The sequence below is a fragment of the Lissotriton vulgaris genome, chromosome 7 (genome assembly GCF_964263255.1).
Source record: "Lissotriton vulgaris chromosome 7, aLisVul1.2, whole genome shotgun sequence".
Classification (NCBI taxonomy): domain Eukaryota; kingdom Metazoa; phylum Chordata; class Amphibia; order Caudata; family Salamandridae; genus Lissotriton; species Lissotriton vulgaris.
Window position 1 is genome coordinate 1,741,453,724 of NC_141695.1, and position 22,605 is coordinate 1,741,476,328.

General features: G+C 42.4%; 1 protein-coding gene across 1 annotated transcript in view; it reads left to right on the forward strand.

Annotated features, from left to right (window-relative positions):
* LOC147706546 (killer cell lectin-like receptor subfamily B member 1B allele A) overlaps positions 1-22,605 on the forward strand; it is a 115,775-nt gene that overhangs the window by 75,261 nt on the left and 17,909 nt on the right. The window contains exon 5 of the mRNA XM_086929095.1: positions 666-772. Coding sequence (XP_086785221.1) covers positions 666-772 — 107 coding nt within the window. The remainder of the gene's footprint in view (positions 1-665; positions 773-22,605) is intronic.

The following is a 22,605-nucleotide window of genomic DNA, read 5'->3' on the forward strand; positions in this document are numbered from 1 at the left end:
TAAAAGGGCAAAGGCATGTGCAGCAATATCCTCTTTACTGAAATCTGCATTGCATTTGCACTATGTAGAGGTGAATCGACTCTTGAGACAATGCTTGGACCAGTGACATATTTCACAATTTCATATTTAGTATGTGTGCATTGATTTTCAATGCTCTACGGGCATTTGGTGAAGGAATCAGCAGACTAAGAAAAGTGTAGTCATGTTGCGGATTTTAAAGGCTGCAAAATAACACCATGTGCATGGTATGGTTATGTCCTTGGAAATTGGTATGGAATTACTCTTTAAATGTATATCTTTTTTTAAAAGATCCACTTAACCCTTCCATCCTTGGAACAAGGTGTTATGTTTCCTCCATCTGCTCCTAATAGGTACGTAATATGGATACAGATGGAGAGGATAGAGGCGTTTACAATACATTTAATCATGTGAAAGGTTCTGAGTTCAATGGTTCTTCTAAGTCATCAAAGTAAAGAAAGGTGTTCTGGCTCATATGCCACTTGACTGTACGTATGACATACATGATAGAGAACCTTTGTAACAGATATGTGATGTTTTGTAAACACTAATGCATCAAAGAAAACATATTTATGGCTTAACTGAAAGTCAACAATGAAAAGAACCATACTCAATCATTCCTTCTTTGTATATTACATGGATTAAAGGATTTCACGAAGTCTCGTTTGGAAGCCACTGCCTGGATAGGACTGTTTAATACAACACCCGGAAAGAGGTGGACCTGGGTGAACGGATCCGCGTACAATGGAAACACGTGAGTTTATCAGTCATACCCTTTGTATTTCATGTGATTGTACAGCTCTATCCAGATAAAGGATCAGCCATAGAAATCCTTGGAGCACAAGCCAATAAGGATGCGTACCGGTAGAGGGGGATTATTCTTCCACACTTTCTCTCTGAAAATTCCATTTTGATAAAAAGTTCACTATTGTAGAAAAGTAGGCGGAGTTTACTAGATGAAAATACATACATAATTGTACAGTGCTCCCATAACTGGATGGAAGAGAAATATCCATGCTGCAAAGTAGCTCATAGATTACCTAAGTATCTGTCCTCTGTTCGTCCATCCTTCTGTCTGTCTGTCTATCTATCTATCTATCTATCTATCTATCTATCTATCTATCTATCTATCTATCTATCTATCTATCTATCTATCTATCTATCTATCTATCTATCATGTAAAAGAGACCAGCACACCAGTTTTCTTAAACAAACATTTGTTTCAAAATCATTGCAAATTGGTGGATTGTGATTCAATGTTGCTTGTAGTGGAGGAGAGTTGAAATATAATCATATGTTCATATCATAGACTAACTTGGTCACATCAACACCTCGATTATTACAGGCATACTTTACTCCAGTAGAACCCACATCCCACAGAGACAGAAAAGAGAGGACTAAGAGATTTGCCCTTTTATGAAAATGTAATTGAACAGCGTAATGTTGTTAGTGACCTCCTGAAAGAGGCAGTGCGTAAAGTAAGATATATGCGCAAACAAGCAGAAAGTGTATATTCACAGATGTGTTATATGTTTTATATACCTATGCAATATATACAACTAAATGTTATATTCCACTTTACAACATTATACATGGAAAGATTTGGGAATACAGTAGCAAGATTTAAATCAAAGGTTAAGGACATTATTTTCCCAATCTACTTGCATGAAGTCTGGGATTTTCGGGGAAAATTAATGCTTAATGGACCTTTTTTTGGAGTTAATATTGTGAGTCTCTTGCCTAAAGCAGGAGGTTGGATATGCAAGCAATGCAATAATACGATTACCAAATGTATTGAACTTATTCTAAGTAAGAAAAGCAAGCATTTATGCTTTTGAAATGTGTTGGTACATACCAAGGAAATGAGAGTAGTAACTAGTGTTGCCTGCTTTGTTGCATAAGATCTTTGATAGTCTGGAACACCAAGCGAGCAACTTTAGAAATGAGCTGAAACCATGTAGCCCTGATATAAGTTCAAAAAGAACACCACTCTGAGTCATGTATGAAACCAGTGCTTCAAGTGTTTGCCTCTTCTTTTACTCTTAGCTTGCATGTCTCTTCCTCATGTTTCTGCTTTCACCCTATATTTTCTTCCACCTCATATCTTGGACTGCAGACTGTTCCTTTGGGTGCTTTTGCTGACTTTCAATTTCTTATACCCTGTTGTTCTCATCCTCTGTTACTTTTGAGAAATTCCTTGTCTGTCCCTAGTGCTTACTTTGTAAAAGAAAGAGCACAGGTACCCAAAGCTCTGCTCAGAAGCCTGCGGTCGGTGCAACTGAATGCCAGTGGACCGAATACCAAGGCTGCATAGTCTTAAATCCAACGTATGCCTTTTTTTTAAAGTTTTAAGTTAAAGTTTATTGAGAGTATAACATATAAAGAAATAAACTGCTAATAAGCAAAATACACTATAAGAAGCAATGTTATACATTGTAGAATAAATTACACAGGAATCCTAGGAGAAGAAAGAGAGAGGGAAGGTGGGGGGAGAAATATCACTAAATAACAGTACAGGCAAGAAACAAATATTACCTGAATCCTAAAAAGTAATGCAACATGAAAAAAGTACAAGCAAATATCATCTAAATAGAATATAGTATAAAAATATAATATTTGAAAAAGGAAAAATATAAGAGTGGAAAAAAGGAGGGAAAGGGAGTTACATCCAATCATATAAGCATAAAATTATAAAAGCAAAGAGACAACACAAGAATTTATCAGGACTATTAATTGTATTAGGAAAAGGAGTAGTAATATCTGTGAGATAGGAAGAAAGTGGTAACCATAAAAGATCTCTTTTAATGGACAGAGATATAGGAGTGACATTGGCAGTATCTAATCTATGATGAGAACACACAGCATTCCACCAAGCTCTAAAGGTGACTTTATCAGCTTGTTTCCAGTTTGGCGTAATTAAATGTAGAGCAATCGCCAATAATAGGTCAATTAAGGAAGGGGTGGAAGATGAATGAGGCCAAGAAGGTGACAAGGAACCCAAAAAGATATTGGAAACAGAAAAAGGAATTTGGGTGTGAAAAATAATATTAATTTGGGACCAAACCATGGGGCCTATTAGGATGGCGGACGGACCTGCGTCTGTCCGCCACCCCAGAGGAGAGGGGCCGTCCACAGGGGCAGCGGCGGTCCCTCCATGCGAATTAGGATGTGACCGCCACCCTGGCGGTCACATCCTGTATTTTTAACATTGCGGTGGGTGCTGCTTGAAGCAGCACATGCTGCAATGTTAAAAAATGCATGTTTACCTTTGCATGCACAAATCGGCAGGCACCGCATGGTGCCTGCCGCTTTGTGCACGCAAAGGAAGGGGGGTACCATAGGTACCCCCCATGTGCACCACCCACCCCCCCTTCACCCCTGGGGGCCCCCAACGGGCCCCCAAAGAAAACACTGTATGCCTTTCCACAGCAGAAATGCCGCTGTGGAAAGGCATAGGAGCGCCGCCATCCTAATATGGCTGGCGCTGTCTGATAGACACCACAAGCCAAGTTAGAGCTTTTCTGCCGCGGTCGGAAGGCGACCGCGGCAGAAAAGAGGCAGACGGAAAAAAGATGCCCCAGCCATCCTAATCTGGCAGGGGGTCTTTTACCCGTCGGCAGCGGTTAATCCGCATCCTCCAGGCCAGCGGTGACTTCCGCCGGCCCGGAGGTTGCGGATTATCCGCTCTCATAATCGGCCCCCAAATGTCAAAAACAGGAGAGGGAAGGACATTCAAAAAGCATATGTTTGAATTCAGCTAAATTACTATTGCATGACCAACATGCAGAAGAAAGGTCCGCAGAAAAAGAAGCTAATTTCAGTGGGGTAAACAAAAGGTGTTTGTAAATAAAATACAGAGTTTGAGAGATATTAGCTGTTCTTGAAGTCTTATATAGTTTCATCCATAATTTGTCCCAAAAAGGAATAGGCCAACTTTTTCCAGGCCAATTCAGATTTCCTCTTAGCCCTATCAGAGGAAAGAAACAGAATTCTATATAAAGAAGAGGCTGAAGTAGTAGTAGATAATACAGAAAAAAGAGCAGAAGATTTGGGGGGAATGACAGGATTCGTCGGCAAGGAAAGGAGATATTGTAGGAGAGGAGGAAGGAGAGAATCGTATTGGGGCTTACAGGACGAAGGCAAAGAAAAACGCTGTTGAAGATCAGAAAAGGATAAAGGAGAGTTATCCGACACTAATTGTGTAATCCAAATTAAACCATGAAGTCTCCAGATTTTCCAATAGACGGTACGACCTTTAATGCGTAATAAGTGGTTATGCCAGATGGGTTGTCGGTCCAATGAAGAAGAAGAGGGAAATGAAGATGGAAGAAGAGGAGTCAAAACCTTACGAGAATGAGAGATCACTTGAGAGCGAAAGGAAGAAATAGTATGAGTAAAGGCAAGAGATTCATCAAAGTTAAAAGGAGCCATGAAGTGTTTTCTCAATATTCAACCAAATAGGAGGATGAGCAGATATATCTGGAGAAAGCCAACGAGAAGATTGTCTCAAAGAGAAGGCAAGATAATAAGATTTAAAATCAGGAAATTTCAGACCACCAGAAAATGTGTCTGCTTTAAGGGCAGCAAGAGCTATTCGAGGAGATATATTTTTCCAAAGAAATTTGGTTAATAAAGAGTCAATTTTCCAAAAATAGAAAACAGGAATGTATACCGGAATCATAGATAAAAGATAGAGAATAAGTGGAGAAAGCATCATCTTGATAGAATCTAAGCGGCCCACCAAGAAAGAAAAAGCGGATGCCAGCGATCAATAGACATGGATAAAGTTTTGGAAAGGTGGTCAAAATTTTCTTTCAAAGTTTCAGAAATAGTGAGAAAAAACCATAAACCTAAATATTTAATTTTAGAAGTTTGCCAGGAAAAACCAGTAGAGAGAACATCCTGTTTCAAACAATGAATGTTTAGGGGAAGAACTTCACATTTATCGGAGTTAAGCCTATATCCGGATAATTGAGAAAAGGACTCAACCTGAGCAAGAAAAGCTGACAGAGATGTGGAAGGATTGGAACATAAGAGAATGTCATCCGCATAGACAGATAATTTAACGTGAAAAGTGTGAAGTTTAAAAATAGTAATTTTATCATCCAACCTAAGTTTTGTTTAAAAAGGTTCTAAAGCAATTATAAAAAGAAGAGGCGATAGAGGACAACCCTGCCGGACTCCCCTAAAAAGAGGAAAATAATCCAAAGTCTTTCCATTAACAAAAATAGATGCCCTAGGGTTAGAATATAACAAAGAAATAAAAGAAATTAATTTGGCAGGAAGGCCAATCCATTTAAGTGCCCGAAACATAAAATCCCAACCAATCCGATCAAATGCTTTCTCAGCATCAAGAGCGATTGCAGCAATGGGATAATCCAGGGAAGACGCTTTACTTAAAATGTTAAAGAAAACTCTGGAATTATCAGAAGATAAATGACCTTTAACAAAACCAGACTGCTCTGGACCAATAATGTCAGGCAAAATAGGATCAAGACGAAGAGCAAGAATCTTTGCAAAATGTTATAATCTAAATTAACTAAGGATATTGGGCGATAATTTTTACATAAAGAGGGTTCCTTATTATCTTTGGGAATTAAACAAATTACAGCTTCTTGAAAAGAGCCTGAAGAGGAACCATTCTGAACAAAAGATTGAAAAAGTAATAAGAGTCGTGGGAGTAAGAAAGACGCAAAGTGAGTGTAAAATTCAATAGTAAAACCATCTGGTCCCAGGTGCCTTACCTCTTTTCAATTTCGACACAGCATTTTTGATTTCGGGAAGAGTAATGTCAAATTCCAAAGATGTAAAGTCAGTGTCACGAGTAGGAGAAGAATGTATCAAATGAAAGAAGGAAGAAAGCGCATCTGGGGAAGGGTGTTGTTCAGGAGTGTATAAAGTTTTATAGAAAGTAACAAATTCATTCAGAATGTCATCATCTTTAAATAATAAATCGCCAATATTGTTACGGATGGATTCAATTTTAGTTCTTTCACGCCGGATCTTTAGATAATTAGCAAATAATTTACCCATTTTGTTCTGGCCACCATAATAACGAGCACTGATTTTCAAAAGATAAGAAGATGCAGCTTCTGTGGATGACTTATTAAAAGAAATCTTTGCATCAAGGAGATCTTTTAATGTTGCTTCAGGGATCGGTAATAGCAATATTCAAGACATTTAATCTTGGCTAACAACTGAGCATTTTTAGCTGCAAAAAAATTCTTTTTCCCTGATACAAAACCTATGATAAAACCTCTAGCCCCTGCTTTAAAGGAATCCCAGACCATTACTGGGGAAGAATCTGGAGTAGAATTGATAGAGAAGAATTCAGTGGCAAAAGAAGTGAATTAAGTCAAGTCAAGTCAAGTCATAAAATTTGTATAGCGCACTACATACCCAGAGGGTTTCAAGGCGCTTAGGAAGGGGAGGAGGATTATTTGTCAAATATCCACGTTTTAAGCTGCTTTCTGAACGCTAGGTGGTTCTGGGTGAGGCGAAGGTAAGCGGGGAGTGAGTTCCATGTTTTAGCAGCCAGGTATGAAAAGGATCTGCCTCCCATGGTGGTCTTGTTGATGCGAGGTACAGTGGCGAGGGCTTGGCTGGAAGAACGTAGTTGGCAGGAGGGGGTGTAGAAGGACAGTCGAGAGTTGAGGCAATCTGGTCCGATGTCGTAGAGTGATTTGTGTGCGTGGGTAAGCAGTCGGAAAGTGATCCTCTTATTGACGGGTAGCCAGTGGAGGTCTTTAAGGTGACCAGAGATGTGTTCGTTGCGTGGGATGTCTAGTATGAGCCTGGCTGAGGCGTTTTGGATTCGTTGGAGTTTCTTCTGGAGTTTAGCGGTGGTACCTGCGTAGAGGGTGTTTCCGTAGTCCAGTCGGCTCGTGACCAGAGCGTGGGTGACTGTTTTCCTTGTTTCGGAGGGGATCCAGCGAAATGTTTTTCTGAGCATGCGAAGAATGTTGAAGCAGGAAGAGGATACGGCGTTGACTTGTCTGTTCATTGAGAGTGAAGAATCCAGGATGACGCCAAGGTTCCGTGCGTGGTCTGTCGGGATGGGTGCTTTTCCGAGGGCTTCCGGCCACCAGGAGTCGTCCCAAGCAGAGGGGGATGTACCTAAGATGAGGACTTCTGTTTTGTCTGAGTTCAGTTTCAGACGGCTTTGTTTCATCCATTCGGCAACTTCTTTCATTCCTTCATGTAGGTTAGTTTTGGCGGTGTTGGGGTCTTTGGTGAGTGATAGGATCAGTTGGGTGTCATCCGCGTAGGAGATGATGTTGAGGTTGTGTTGGCGTGCGATGGCCGCGAGGGGGCTCATGTATACGTTGAAGAGGGTGGGACTGAGTGAGGATCCTTGTGGTACGCCACAGATGACTTCAGTGGCCTCGGACTTGAATGGTGGGAGGCGGACTCTCTGTGTTCTTCCGGAGAGGAAGGAGGTGATCCATTCAAGTGCTTTTCCTTGTATTCCGATGTTTCTGAGGCGCTGTAGAAGGGTGCTATGGCAGACTGTATCGAATGCTGCAGAGAGGTCGAGGAGGATGAGGGCGACTGTGTCTCCATTGTCCAGTAGAGTTCGAATGTCGTCTGTTGCTGCGATGAGGGCGGTCTCAGTGCTGTGTTTTGCTCGGAAGCCAGATTGTGAGGGGTCGAGGGATAGGATCTGACAAGAAGGAATTATTAAAACGCCATCTACCTGCAGGGGGAGTAAATGGTAACAAATCAAAATCCACACAAACAGGGGCATGGTCAGAAATTAGGATGGAGCCAATTTCAGCATGGGAAAGAAATTGAGATAAAGGTTTACTAAAGAAAAGGTAATCTATTCTGGATTGTGAATTATGAGGAGGGGAATAAAAAGTATATTCCTTTAAATCAGGGTTACAAAGTCTCCATGTATCAATTAAAGGCTTACGGTGTATGGCAGAGGAGAATTGCAAATGCATCTTGGAATTAGTAAATTTAACAGAGGAGTGTCTCTCTAAAATAGGATCAAGAATTTGAATACAATTGTCACCAAAAATAACATAATCCTCCTCAAACAGAAGGAGCTTATCTGCGATCTGATTCCAAAAACATTATCAACTGTATCAGGTGCATAAACGTAAACAATATTAAAGGTATGTTATCAATAAGCAATTTAACAATAATCCAATGACCATCAGAGTCATGTTCCTAATATACCACAGAAAGATAGGGGGTCATTAGGATCGCGGACGGACTTGAGTCCGTCCGCGACCCCAGAGCATGAGGGAACGTCCGCATGGGCTGCGGCGTTCCCTCTGTGCAGATTAGGATGTGACCGCCAGGGTGGCGGTCACATCCTCTATTTTTAACATTGCTGCGGGTGGAGCTTCAAGCTGCACCCGCAGCAATGTTAAAAATGCATGCACAGCATTTGCGTGCACAAAGCGGCAGGCACCGCGCGGTGCCTGCTGCATTGTGCACGCAAATGCAGGGGGGTACCATAGGTACCCCCCATGTGCACCCCCCACCCCCCACTACACCTAGGGGGCCCGCAAAGGGCCCCTGCAGTGCAGTTACACATGCTTTTCCACGGCGGAAAAGCCGCCGCGGAAAAGCATGTTTCCATGCACATCCTAATCTGGCTGAAGGTGTCTAAGAGACACCTTCACCATTTTAGTGCTTTTCCGCCGCGGTTGTAAGCCAGCCGCGGCGGAAAAGCTGCGGACCTAAACCATGACCCACCAGCCATCCTAATGTGGCGGTGGGTCCTGGTGGGTCCGCAGAGGATTTTCCGCATCCTCCGGGCCGGCGGTGGCTTCCGCCGGCCCGGAGGATGCGGAAAATCCTCCATCCTAATGACCCCCTTAGTGTTTTTATGACATAAGATAGACGTGCCATTTTTCTTTCCCAAAGCTGGAGAAGAAAAAACATGTCCAACCCAACTTCTTTTCAATTTGGCAGCTTCAAGATCTGATAGGTGAGTTTCCTGAATAAAAGCAATATCTGTATTCAATTTAACTAAGTGTGTTAATACATGTTGTCTTTTGATAGGATTGTTAACTCCCTTAACATTCCAAGTTACTACTCTAAGAGAAAATTACTAAAACAAACATGTACAAACTACATAAAGGCAATAAAATAGTATGAGTCTAATAGAGTGCGAATAGTTATTAAGCAAATGATAATAGAATTTAAAATTGCTACTAATTGATAGAACAAAAACAGAAGAGAAAAAAGTACAGGAAGGATCCAATGATAAAGAGATGAAAGAGAGAATGAAAATAAAAGTACTGTTAAAAATATAGAAGTAGAGAAAAAGAAGAGGAAGGAAGAAAAAAGTCAAAAAAGGGAAAAACAGAGGAGAGGAGAAAAAACAAAAAACGAGAAGACACAACAAAACTGACAGTTGATAAGAAATAGAAAAAATGCATCACGAACCAACAAGAAGACTGGGGGTGGTGGAACCACATAAGGAAGGCAGCACGTCGGACCGGAGACTCCACAAGGACACAGCAAAGGGAAACATGCTTCCAGGTGTAACGGAAAGGACACAGAAAAAACAAGGGTCTACGGAATCGCATCTAAAAAGAAAACCAAAAAGGAAATACTTTAAACTAAAATTACAACAAAACAGAGCACATATTACAATATACAATAGGGAAGATACAGTAACAAACAATCAATCATCTCAAAAGGATAGTATATCATTACAGAAAACCAGGTCGCTCAGGTCTCATGGTTGAGGCACATCCATTGAGTAAGGTCTACATGAGTTCAGGAATTGTTGAAGCAACGCTGGATCTTGATAGTTCGTCGTTCTGTTGTTGCAAGTGACTTTAAAAAGGCATGGATGGAAAAGTCCATAATGAGCATTCAAGGAACAAAGAGCAGGTCTCACCTCTAGAAATTTCTTGCGACGATCTGCTGTGGATTTGGCATAGTCTTGAGCAAAGTAGAGATTAGAACCATTCCAGGTGATCTTCCCTTTCTGTTTGGCAGCGTGAAGAACTTTAAGGAGATCCGTGTACTCCAAAAAATTTAAAATAACGCCTCTAGGCTTCACTGAGGAAGATGATGAGGTAGACGGGCGAGAGGATGATCCTAGTCGATGAGCCCGCTGTATATTTAAAGGTGGAGAAGGAGGAAGACCAAGAAGGGTGGGCAGAAAAGACTGGAAAAAGGAAATGGGATTGGATCCCTCAAGGCCTCCCCAAGACCATAAATGTGTAGGTTATTGCGTCTGTTCCTGTTTTCCAAGTTCTCAACTTGCTGCTTAAGGGTAGCGATTTCCTTATGATCAAAGGGAACTTGATCGATAATCGGTTTAGCTGAGGCAAGTTGACTTTCAAGAGTATCCACCCTTTGTTCAGTGTGAGACCAATTGACTTCGAGGCTTTGAAGACGAGAATTTGTCTCAGCCATGTAGGGTTTAGGGGCACGAATCTCCTCCAATAAAAGTTCCATAGAGATAGAAGTAGCTGAGTTGGTAGGAGGAGGATTTGTTTTGACTCGTTTCCCAGACGTGAGAGTGGATTGAGTTTTGACTGAAGATTTTGATGAAGTACGAGAAGAAGGAGAAGAGGCACCATTTACAATCTGTGAGTCAATTAGCGTATCATCTATGGAATCCTGCAAAACACTGAAAGGATTACCATCTTCCAAAGGAGGATTAGGTGCAATGCGTTGCTGGGTGGTATTGCGATTAGCGCGTGAAGACGCCATGGTAAGTTTAAAGAAACACCAAAAGAGCTTCAGTAAATAGAAGAAAACTGCTGATGATATAAACTGACATTGTAAAAAGGGTAAGGAAACAGTATGTCACTTGAAAAAATAGTATCAAATGCCAGCAGTGAGAAAATTGGGTTGTCAGCAAGCACGAAAAAACAAAAATGGTGCGTTCATCTCAAATAGCAAGTTTCCGTGAAAACATATGGTAAATAATTCGAGTATCAAGCAGGTAAAGTGTGCAGACATGAAGCAAAACAAAGAAGAGAGGAGCAGAGGATCATCCGTGAAAAATATGCTCTTAAATGACAAGCATGGCAGGTAAGAAGAACATATGGTGCGTGATATATGGCAAAGGCAGGTTGTGTAAAGTCATATAAATCTTAAAGAGGCTGCTGTATAATCCATTTGCCAAACATGTCCTTTTATCAGCGTTTTTACAGCACTCTGGAAGGATTATGGGAAAGCATGTCCTTTTATCAGCATTTTACAGTACTCTGGAAGGATTATGGAAAAGCATTCAAGAAATAACGAGCAAATAAGCCTGTCTCCAATGAAATCCTACCGTGGTGGAGTGCCTGTGAGGAAATGTCGCGGCAAATGCGTGCCGGCAAATACAAAATGGCGGGCGCGCCTCAGACGTTCTGCGCCTGAAGGGAAAATAAAGATGCTGGAAGAAATGCGATAACGTGTGGCCTCAAAAATTTCATTTTCCGAAGCCGCCAAGCTTCCGACGATATTTCCCGCAGCTACAAAGGACTGGACAGCACAGTGAAGACCCTAAGCAGCTCCCGTTCCATCACTGCTCGATGCAGCTCTCACAGATCGCGGCCATCTTCCTTGGCGCTGAGGCCACACCCCAACGTTTGCCTTTTTAATCCACTACCATATGCTTCCTGCCCCTTTGTCAACTATTGTACTTATTTATCTCCCTATGTATGCTGCACATTATCCGGCTGAATCGGCTGCCCTTGCCCAGCCTTGAGCTGAGTACTCCTGAACTTTGATCCGGGTCCCAATAGAGCACTATTACCCTTTGCGAAATTGTGAAATTGATTGGCTTAACTGTGGACCTTGCACAGCATGGTACAGTCTGTAGACCTTGGACAAATTACTTTAACCACATGTGTACAACATCTGTTTACCAGCAGGGAACAAACCACAAAAGCAACAAATAAAAATAATAAAATGCAAATAAATGCTTATATTTGTAGAGATAGAGACAATCACACCACTACAGAGGCAGGGCAAGAGGAGCTCTATGCCCCCCTCGATTCATGACCAGCTTCAAAAAAATAATTGAGAGGTTGTTTGACAATAAAGTCTGGGCACCAACCCCAAAGTGGTCCTCAAACTATGTTTCAGTGACTGCCAAGACCTGAAACTTACTATGAGACATCATGAAATGAACATTGTAGAATGTGCCCTAGTAGGCCGGGAAGATGGAAAGAAAATTACCCTCCACCGCTCACACTCTCCCACTGTACACTCCTTGGACTGCTTTCCCCCTCTTACAACTGGCAAGGTGGAGTCCTTAATGAAAATAGTAAAATCAGGCTCCCCTCATGATATCCTACCTGCTAAAGTATCTTTGCTACTTCACAAACAGCTGGCACCCATGATCTGCCCCATTCTTAACTCCTCTCTGAACAAGGGCAAACTACCCTCCGAATGGAAGGCTGACCAAATAATTCCTATAAGAAAGAAACCTAATGCCCCTCAGAAAGACTTATCAAACTATCGTCCTATCTCCCTTTTACCACACCTGAGCAAGCTTTTGTAGAAACATGTTAATAAATATCTCTTGGGGTACATGGAAGCAACAGGTGGCCTTGATCCCTTGCAGTCTGGGTTTCCTCCCAGATTTAGCAAGGAGTCAGCACTTATTGCAGTCACAGACAACCTTAGGTCTCCGGAGTGGTGGCACACCAACCTGGGTGCTGCACAGATCCCAAAAGCAGTGGTAAAAAACATATGCATACATTTAGACCAGAAACTCACAATGAAAGAGAAAGTCGTAACCACAGTGAGTTCCTACTTCCACTCATTAAGTTGTTTGAGGAAATTCTTCCCTTTCCTCCCTATGACAGTCTCAAAACACTCCTTCAGGCACTAGTAGATTCAACAAGCTTTATTCGAATTCAGTAAAAAATTCATAAAAGCATACAGGGTAAAAACACAATAAAAGCAGACATCAATTACATTCATTACAAGGTCACTATCTGTACAAAGTTAACAACAAATCATTATACTAATAAAATCATTTTTACAATTCATCATAAACAAACCCTAGCAGCTTTGTTACAAGGCGTGGTCGTAGCAATTTCAATTAAGTCAGTTGCTTTAAAAAATAGGGTATGTTTACATGTTATGGTGACACGTTTAAAAATAAGGCAGATATCCTTCAGGGGGTATAAGGGAGAGAAATACATAAGTTGTTCCTTTGGTAAAGACCATCCACGGATTTAGTGTGAGTCATTATCAATTTCAGTTACTTACGAGAGCCCTTCTGTAAAAGGATTTAACAAGTCAGGGAACCAGGCCTATGCCTTAGAATAAAGGAAATCGGTTATGGGTGGGTAGAATATGCTTGCTAGATCCAGGACCACTACTACCCGTCCCAAAGTTATTTTGTTTGTATGATCTTGCAGGGGGCAGATATGTAGTCCTGGGGTAAAAGTCATGCAGTTCCCATGTTCCGATTGGGCCATCACCCATTTGTGGCTGCCAACTTTGGAGATGTTAGATGACTCGAGGGTCCCTAAAGTTGACCAAAACCAGGTCTCCCGGTATGTCCTTGGGGATAGATCCCAACCACCCTACCTTCTAACATTTAAGATCGTTCCATCGATATTGGGTGGTAAGGGTCTATTCTTTGTCAGACAGAAAGACACCTTGTTTGCCAGGTCTGCTGGTCTTTCAATTTTTCTATTAATGAGCTCGGGCACGCCCGAGAGAATGGACACAAAGGGTGCTGCCTCCGGCGGTAGATCTATATGTTTAGCCCTTCTTTGCATGTTACCATAGTTTTGGAACTTCCCCTTTTTCGGCCTGAGTGGTTTAATCTGCCCGTCTCTGAGTGCAGGATTCTGGGTTATTGGGGGGTTTGATATGACTAATGTTTTAGATGTTTTGGGGGCAAGTGCATGAGTTTGTGTGATATTTCTTTGTACAGGGAGGATGGGGATACCAGTAGTGACTAGGGTCTCAACTTGATAATTTCCTTCAATTCTTTTTATGAATGTTAGGTTTGCCCTGGTGGTTTCCTCTATGGAGCAGAGCTTTTCCCCTATAGCCTCAATTCTTTTTTCCAGTGGGGAAATTAAAGACCTGACCAGGAGTTCAATCTGGGCCAGTAGTTCAGATGGTGTAGTATTTGCTGTCGGCTCCAGATTTGAACGTACCTCAGATGTTTTTGGGGTGTTGTTAATGCCTAAAAGGGGACTTTGATGCAATCTTTGTATTTTAGCTAATCTTCCCCTCTGTTTAGGCTCTTTGCGCTTTCTATTTGAATAGGGTACCTGAACATTTACTGGCTGTTGTGTAGTGTCTGTGGGTGTTGATAGAGAAGGAGTACCAGGATGGCTTGAGTTTCGTTGAAATGTGGTAATAGACAGGGGACTAGTATTTTGCAATGCACCTGCAGGAGCATTTGTTAAGTCATTCCCGTTTTCAACATTGACATACACAGTTTTACAGAGCAGATTTAGTTCATCCAGTAAAGTAAAATGTTGTGTTTGGTCTGATGGCTCCATAGCTGAGTGGTTGCTGGATGTGGATTCTATACAGAGACTCTTTTCTACTCTTTCTATAACGGACTCGATAGCCGATGTGGTCCTAATTAAATAATTGTCCAATGTCCCTTTCCGTTGCCCCCCCTGGGGGTTGTTATTCGTGCGAAGCCCTTTATCAGTCATAATATGGATAGCTTTATGGGAATATATGTATGACAGGGGGCTAAGCAAAAGCGCACGTACACCAATAGTCTGACAACGGGGAGGTAAAGGGGTAGTCCAGTAGGGGATACCGAAGAAAGTATAATGACAGTCACTTTAATGGATTAGTTAGTTTATAAAACCTCTCTTTTACATTGAGCAAAAGGCAAAAATCGAAAGGGGGTGGCCCGTCCCGTCCTCCTCAGACCTCTGAGGGCCACAGAGGGCCCGCCATTTGCCCGGGCTTAGCCCGGCGCGTTCACGCACGCGTCCCGCGACGCGGAGGGAGCCTCCTCTTTTTCAGCACCTCCGGGCGCGCAGAACCAGGAAGTGACCCGCTCGGCCTGCTGGGAGCTGTAGTTCCCCGGCACTAGTAATAAGTTGTCTTGACTATTGTAATGTCCTCTTGATCTCACCCAACGAATTCTCCCTCAACAGACTCTAGGTGGTAAAAAAACGCAGCTGCCCGCTTAGTTTCCAATGCTCCTGCCAGGTTTGCCTCCTCTACGCTTCTCCTTGGACTACACTGGTTGTCCATTCACAAGCGGATCCATTTTAAAATCTGCTGCATAGTGCACAAGGCACTACACGCCAACACCCCCAGCTATCTTGCAGATAGACTCATACGATACCAGCCTTCCTGAACCCTCCGATATGTCTCCAAATCTGTCCTCCTCATACATTATGTAAAGAAATCTCACACTAATGGAAAAGCCTTATATCATCTGGCCCCCTCCTTCTAGAACCAACTTCCCTTACACCTTCGTGAATGCACTAACTATCTGCAATTCCACATGCTTCTTAAAACCAAACTCTTCTGAACTCCCTCATGAGTCTGTAGCACTCCTGTAGCGCGGAGATACCCCTCTCGGGCTTATTCATGTACTTTATAAGACAAATAGATAAATAAATAAACAGTGAAGAGATGAACTATCCGAGTAAGAGGAAGAAAACTTCTAGTGTACTTCTCACGCAGAAATATGATAGGTAGCAAAACCACTTCTCTCTCAGTGCCCTTAAGCTATATCTAGGACTGTGCCAAATTCACATAATTTGCTCCCGTGAAATTACACGAAATGCAAATCCGTTGCTCAGCACTATAATATAGGATAAAATGTGTCCTTGGATCAATTTTTGTTGCGTGGACACATTTTGAGGAAAAAGAAATTGCGATAAAAACCCAAGTGCTGCGAGCAATAGCCGCTCATGTTCTGGCCATTTGTTTTTTTTCCTGTGTATTTTGCTGCAAAGAGTGCATAAGTACGAGATGTGGCACAATGGTGGAATTTCAGGAATTTCGCGTATCGAGAGTAATCCGAAATTCCTGAAATCACGAAAATTACTGTGGCATAATTAAAAATGTCACCAGCGGTTAGCTATATCCTCCTAGAATATGATTGGTTAGGAACTGGAAATTGCCAGCTATGATGGAGGTAGCAACCACTCTCCCAGGGGCAGCATCTGCTATTCCTGGCTACCCACCATTCATTATCATCTTTGCCATTTCATGCTGTGCTTAATAAACGCTGACCTCAGTATCCCATGACTTTGAATCAGGCAACAGATGCTGCATTTGGAGTGGCAGTGTTGACACGTAAAAAGCTGCCTCCCAAGTACATTATTCAAAGATGATAATTGATGGGTCATCGGGGACTTTAGGGAGAGGGCAGAGTCCATGTTTGAAAATTATTGTCACAAGTGGAGCTCAGTCTACAGCACACATGAGCAAATATATCAAAATGTCAAAAAACTGGAAAACGTCAAGATTTAGTTTACTAACAACTTGAATCTGATGTAAGAGTTTACGGAGTAATGTGAATAGCAGTATCATCAGTGATGTCATTTGAGATGTCATCTGTGATGTCATCAATGATTTAACTTATCATGTCATGAGCGAGGTAGTATGTTACGTCATAAGCAGTGAATGATGGGCACACAAGTTATAAGTGGTTTGCCAAACTACAACTGGTGAATTAAAAAAGGGAAATTAAGTATTTATACATTAGTACTTATCTGATTTCAACACAAAATTAAAGATGATTTAATGCGTGTGGTTTTCAGTGAATTTCTGTTAACATTTCAATGTAAACTTAGATTTTTTTACCCTACCCACCTATAATATCACTTTAGCCATTGTTATTTCAGTGAATGTATGTGTTTTTTTGCTCCTATTCAATGTCGAGCATAGACCGAACCCCCTCAGGCTACCTGCAGCCAACCCACCCACTGGGCAAGGCCTTTGGTTGTGTGCCACAAAGAGTTCTCAAAAAGTCAACCTGACCCTAGCCCGAGCCCAACCACCCATGAGTGCCCAAACCATCTGCTATGCACAATCTTCGGCCATGCTCAAAGATGGATTGGCCCTTCGCCCACCCCACTGGAGGCAGCTGGTACTGCAGTTCTAAGGATGGCCACAGGGTCTGGCCTCTGACTACACCAAGCCCCAACTCCCTGCAGCTGAACAACCCCCCTCAGGGGCTCATCCTCGGTGCCCATCACCCATGGGTGTTTAGTCCCCCCATCGGTGCCAAGTGTCTGAGCTCGGCAATGGCTGCCACAATATAATGATCAAGTTGTGTCCAGCCATTTAGGATCCACCCAACCACCTTGACTTGGCCAATCAGAGCATATCTCGACAGCAATGCCCCTGATACCTCGAAATCTCTACCAGCTTTAGCCCCTTCATGTCCATTACGAGCTTTGTTTTAAAAGCTAATTATCTGAAAGTGGCGGAATGAATTTACATCAAAAAGCACAAAGTGCACTTACGGTGGATATATATCCTTAAATCGCCTTGTAATTTGTAATATGTAATTTGTAACTGGGTTTTGTATCGCGCCAACTCACCAACAGGTCTCAAAGCGCTACTGACCAAGTACAGCAACAAAGATGAAATAAGAATATAGAGGTGTCTGATCTAGTAACCGACTATTGAAATGGGAATGCGTCTTTAAAGAGTAAGGTTTTCAAGGACTTCCTAAAATGGAGAAGATTGGATTCTCTGCGAAGCGCCTCCGGTAGCTTATTCCAGATGGTAGGAGCCTGAACTGAAAAAGATCTGCCTCCTTTTGTTGTTAGCTTGAAACGTGGACAGGATAGCAGAAAAGATCCGGACGATCGCAGGGCGCGCTTAGGTTCGTATATTTTGAGCCTTTCTTTTATGTAGGCTGGCGCCTGTCCATGGATTGCTTTGTGGCAGATACACATACTCTTAAATTCGACTCTTTGCACTATAGGCAGCCAATGTAGCCTATAGATCAGAGGGGAGGCATGAGTCCTCCTCGGCATTCCAAAAATCAGACGTGCTGCGTCATTCAGGATAACCTGAAGACGGTTGATGGAGTTTTTTGGAAGGCCGAGGTACAACGCATTGCCATAGTCTATTCTAGACACTATTGTGGCTGAGACAATGGTTCGCAGCATATTCCCCGAGAGCAGGGGGGCGAGTTTACGTAGTTGCCTGATCAGGTTGGTGCAGGAACCAACTACGGCGGATACTTGGTTGGCCATCGAGAGTTCCTGATCGATTTTCATCCCAAGACTCTTGACACTAGGGCACGGTTTTGGAGTGGGTCCTAGTTCTTATGGCCAAAACAAATCATTCCAGGGGGAAGTAGAGGTCGAGACTACGAGGACTTCCGTTTTATCTGGATTGATTTTCAGCAAATTGGACGACATCCAGTTCACTGTAAATCGTAGTATGTCTTGGGCCATGGACTGAGCCGATGGTGTATTGTCGATACTCAGCAACAGCTGAGTATCGTCGGCATAGTTAAAAACTTTACAATTCATGTTTGCCAGGGACTCTATCAATGGTTGTAGGTAAAGATTAAATAAGAGCGGAGAGAGCGCTGATCCCTGCGGGACTCCACAGGCTAACATGCCCACGTCTGAGCCTTGGTGTGGATCAACAAGACTCAGTGGAGCTCAAACATGTTATGGGGATGAATGAAAGCCTTTTTCAGCATCAGTTCCATCAATGAGCATGATTTTCTTGGCCTCGCCAAGGCGATTTAAGGATTTATTTTACGGGGTTCCACAATACACCACTGTAGGGGTGAGTGGATGGATGGATGGATTGATAATATTTGAGGAAAGTGACAGGAGCCTCATGACTATTAGACGAATTGTTTGCCTATGTACAGAACAGTTCCATGTATATTCAACCAAACAGTGAGACATTTCTCCTTTGTTTGCTATCATTTTCAAGAAATATTTGAATTGAAAACTAATATTCCCAAACACCCAACACCACAAGATATTTTTGAAACCTTGCACTACTACATGATTCCTTGCTACCCTGCCATTTTCCCTTTGTTTTTCATCCTTTCCAGAAGAGGCAAACAGTCTACTGCAGCTTTGCATTTTAGGAGAAACCCATTTAACAATTGTTTACTATTTCCGGATGGCATATCTTTTTTTATGAACTGGACTGCTACGCTTGTAATAAACTATGGACCTTGAGTAGAGTTTGGTGGATGGGATACTCCATCACAAATGTGACAGATAGCCCTTCCGCGTACACGTGCTGTAGGCTATACGGCACTTGTAATAAGGCGAATTGGATACCCGCCACGTTAGTGCTGGAGTATCCTGTCCACCAAACTCTAAATAAGACACTACATCTTTAATCGTGTGTATGGGCCCAATTCACAGAACTAACTTAAGAGAAAATCCTAAACTTACTATCATTTTGGTATTCACAGAAGGCACTTACTCATTGATGAGTAAAGGCCAGGTTCTTCAACATTTTTTGCAAACCTACATCTAACCTTGTGTGGAAAAATACATTTTCCAGGTTAAAAGCTCCATTCCCAAATCACAAAGTCAGGAATGATGAACTTGTCACTATTGAGATTTCTGCCAAAATAAAAATTCTGCCTTGTTGGTGAAATCCCCATTCCCACATTGATATAGCCAGGGTCAGAAATGTGTTTGTGTGAATTGACTTTGATCTCCTTGGAAATGCTGGTGAATTCCTTTCCACTGGTGGGTTTTCACCACCAATTGTCAGGCAGTTTTCTACCCAAAAAACATTCCCAAACTGTCTCTTGTCCGGGACCACAGTAAATTGTGCTTTCATGCTACTAATGGAGACTGTAGACCCTCGTATTTCACAGGTGCGCCATAGGGCTCTTTACTTCAATATGTAAGTTTCTCTTTTATTTCTATATGCAGAATTGTATACGTGGTTATAGCTACGTATAGAAAAAAAGTTTAGCGTGTGATTATTCATGAAAAACTATTTACAGAAACACTCCTGGAATTGTTTGAGAATTTCAAAAAAGTCACTAATTTGCTACAAACATAGGAGTAATCATGCAGTTTTTTTTCTTTTTTTCTCGAACGTTTGAGAATTCTCATCAAAATTACCTTGGTAATTTCATAACATACAACTATTCTTGTAGAACACATGACATACATGACAGTATTTATGATTTATTCAACCACCAAAAATACTCAAGTAGTTCAGTCACTATATTTGGGTGTATTTCTACTCATCCGTCTTGTTTAAGACGCACTTTTCATAGCTTCACTGTTGCAAATGCTGATTTGCATCAAAATCTTTATCTACGAGGAGCCACTAGATACACAGTTGAATAGTTAATTAAGGAATCTATTGTGTGATGAACATAATGCACATTAGATATAACATTTCCATCCATCACTTGATGCCTTATCTATTGACATATCAAAGAGTTTTCCAAACATTTCTTATCGAGCCCAAAAACGTAACTTTATTTGTGAAGGTTCTTTACTTTTTATCTTCACTATGATCAGTAGGAGCTGTCTGTGCACCTAGGGGAGACAAATTCAGGGAATGAGCAAATCAAATGAGGCAAAGTCTTTTTCTGCAATAGAACCATGTCCATTGCAACAATCATCCTGTGAATGCAATGTAAATCGTAAATCATACGTTCTTATATAGTGCCTTTCACCGTAAGGTCTCAAGGTGCTTGCTTTGGGAACCTGTCCTGGCTTTTCCCTGTGAGATAACCCCTACTGGGCATCCCCAAGGTGAAAGCCAGGCATCCCATTGCAGTGGGGCCGTAGTGGAGATTAAGCAAGCTATTGCCCAGAGTTGCAGAGTGTGAACCCATGATTCGGGTAGGCACCGAGAAGAGAATTATCGAGTCTGTGGACATTTTGAGCTCAAGACCCTGCCGCGTCGGCGATTGAACCCTGGTCCCGGGTCTGACCTCTGCGTCCGGGTCTGCATCCTCTAACCGGTGAGCCACACTTCTCCACTGTGCTTCATGAAGTGAGTGGACAATGTTCTGACACTGCCTACAGATTCCAGCCTACTGCTGTTGATGCTGAAGTTCAACAGCTTTGCAGGGACCTCAACTGATGTGCAGTAGATTGATTGTTATTGAACGTTAGCCATCTTATGGGTTTTTATACCACTATATTTGGTTTGTTGTAAACCTGTTTACTCGTTTTTGCAAAATTAACGGCAGATAAGTGATCTGACCTCTCAATTTAAATAGAGATATACTGTTTGCACAAGCAAACTTAAGAAAAATACTAAAATTTGGTTGGATGATCAAAACATTTTCTCCTGTCATCCATTTTGGGTCTGCAAATCGCAACGTCATGTTTATGGGCTTGAAGCACAATGATTGACTGGTCTCAGTTTGAAAACAAATGTTCCAGCTCCCATTACTTGGCCCCTATGCCTAAAAGAAAATGAAGGTGCCACATTGTGCCTACTCCAGAGGAGCACAGCCCTCAATTGCCATGCTCATACCCATCCTGAATGCCTCCACCTCTTACGGGACCTTCCAAGATGATTAGAAATAACGCAACAATCCTCCCCTTACTGAAGAAACCCATTGCGGATCGTTCAGTGCGAGTCAACAACAGACCGATCTTCCTGCTACCATTCCTGACCAAGGTCTTAGAAAAACCATCACCTGATGCATCACTGACTTGTTGACACCACTCAGTCTCATTTCAGACCCAGCCATAGCACATAAACTGCCCTCATCACCATCATGGATGATGTCTTTCATGATACTGGATGGAGAAGACACTGCAGCCCTAATCCTCCTGGCCTCTGCACCATTTGACACGCTCTTCCACCCCATCCTCATCCAACGGCCACAAAGCATCAGAATCCAAAGACACATACTCCGATGGACCTGCTCCTTCCTGATTGGAAAGACCCAGTCAGTCTGCCTGGCACCATACACTTCAGACACCCACAACCTAATCTGAGGAGTCCTGCAAGGATACCCCCCTGAGGCTGACCTTCCGGGGTACATGATTTTTCAGCCGGCATAATCCGCTCTTAAAATATCAATGTCCTCTCCTACGCTGATGACACACAACTCATTCTCTTCCTCGTGAACAAAATGCTCAGTACCCGGATCAAGTTCAATGCCCGCATGACTGAAATCACTGACTAGATGAAGACCAACTGCCTGAAGCTGAACACCATCACAGCCGAAATTGTGATCTTTGGGAAGAGCACTTCACAGTGGAACTCCATTGTGTTATAATAAATAATAATCCACATTTGTGAAGTGCGAACAATCACCCTTAAGGGTGTCTAGGCGCTGGGGGCCGTCGGGAAGATTAAGCAAGCTATTGCCCAGAGTCACATGGTGCTGGGCTAACCTGCTGCCGGCGCCACACCGCAGATTCCAGAGTCAGTCGCCCTGGCCGCGGCGCCACACCTCTTCCTTAGCGTCTTTGTTAGCCTCTTGTTGGCTAACAGAGCTCGGACCAACTCCCACCCCACCACTCACGCCAAAAACCTCAGAATCATCATTGACAGCAAGCTCGAAAAGACTGCCGAGGTCAACTCATGCCAGAATGAATAAGAAACTCACCAGAGGGCTGCAGACCTTTCAGAACTGGGTGACCAGAATGAATTAGTGGCTCCTATAGTCTCCAAACACAAACAAGTACAATTCAGACTCTGACCACACTTTCAAGGAACATATTACACTGG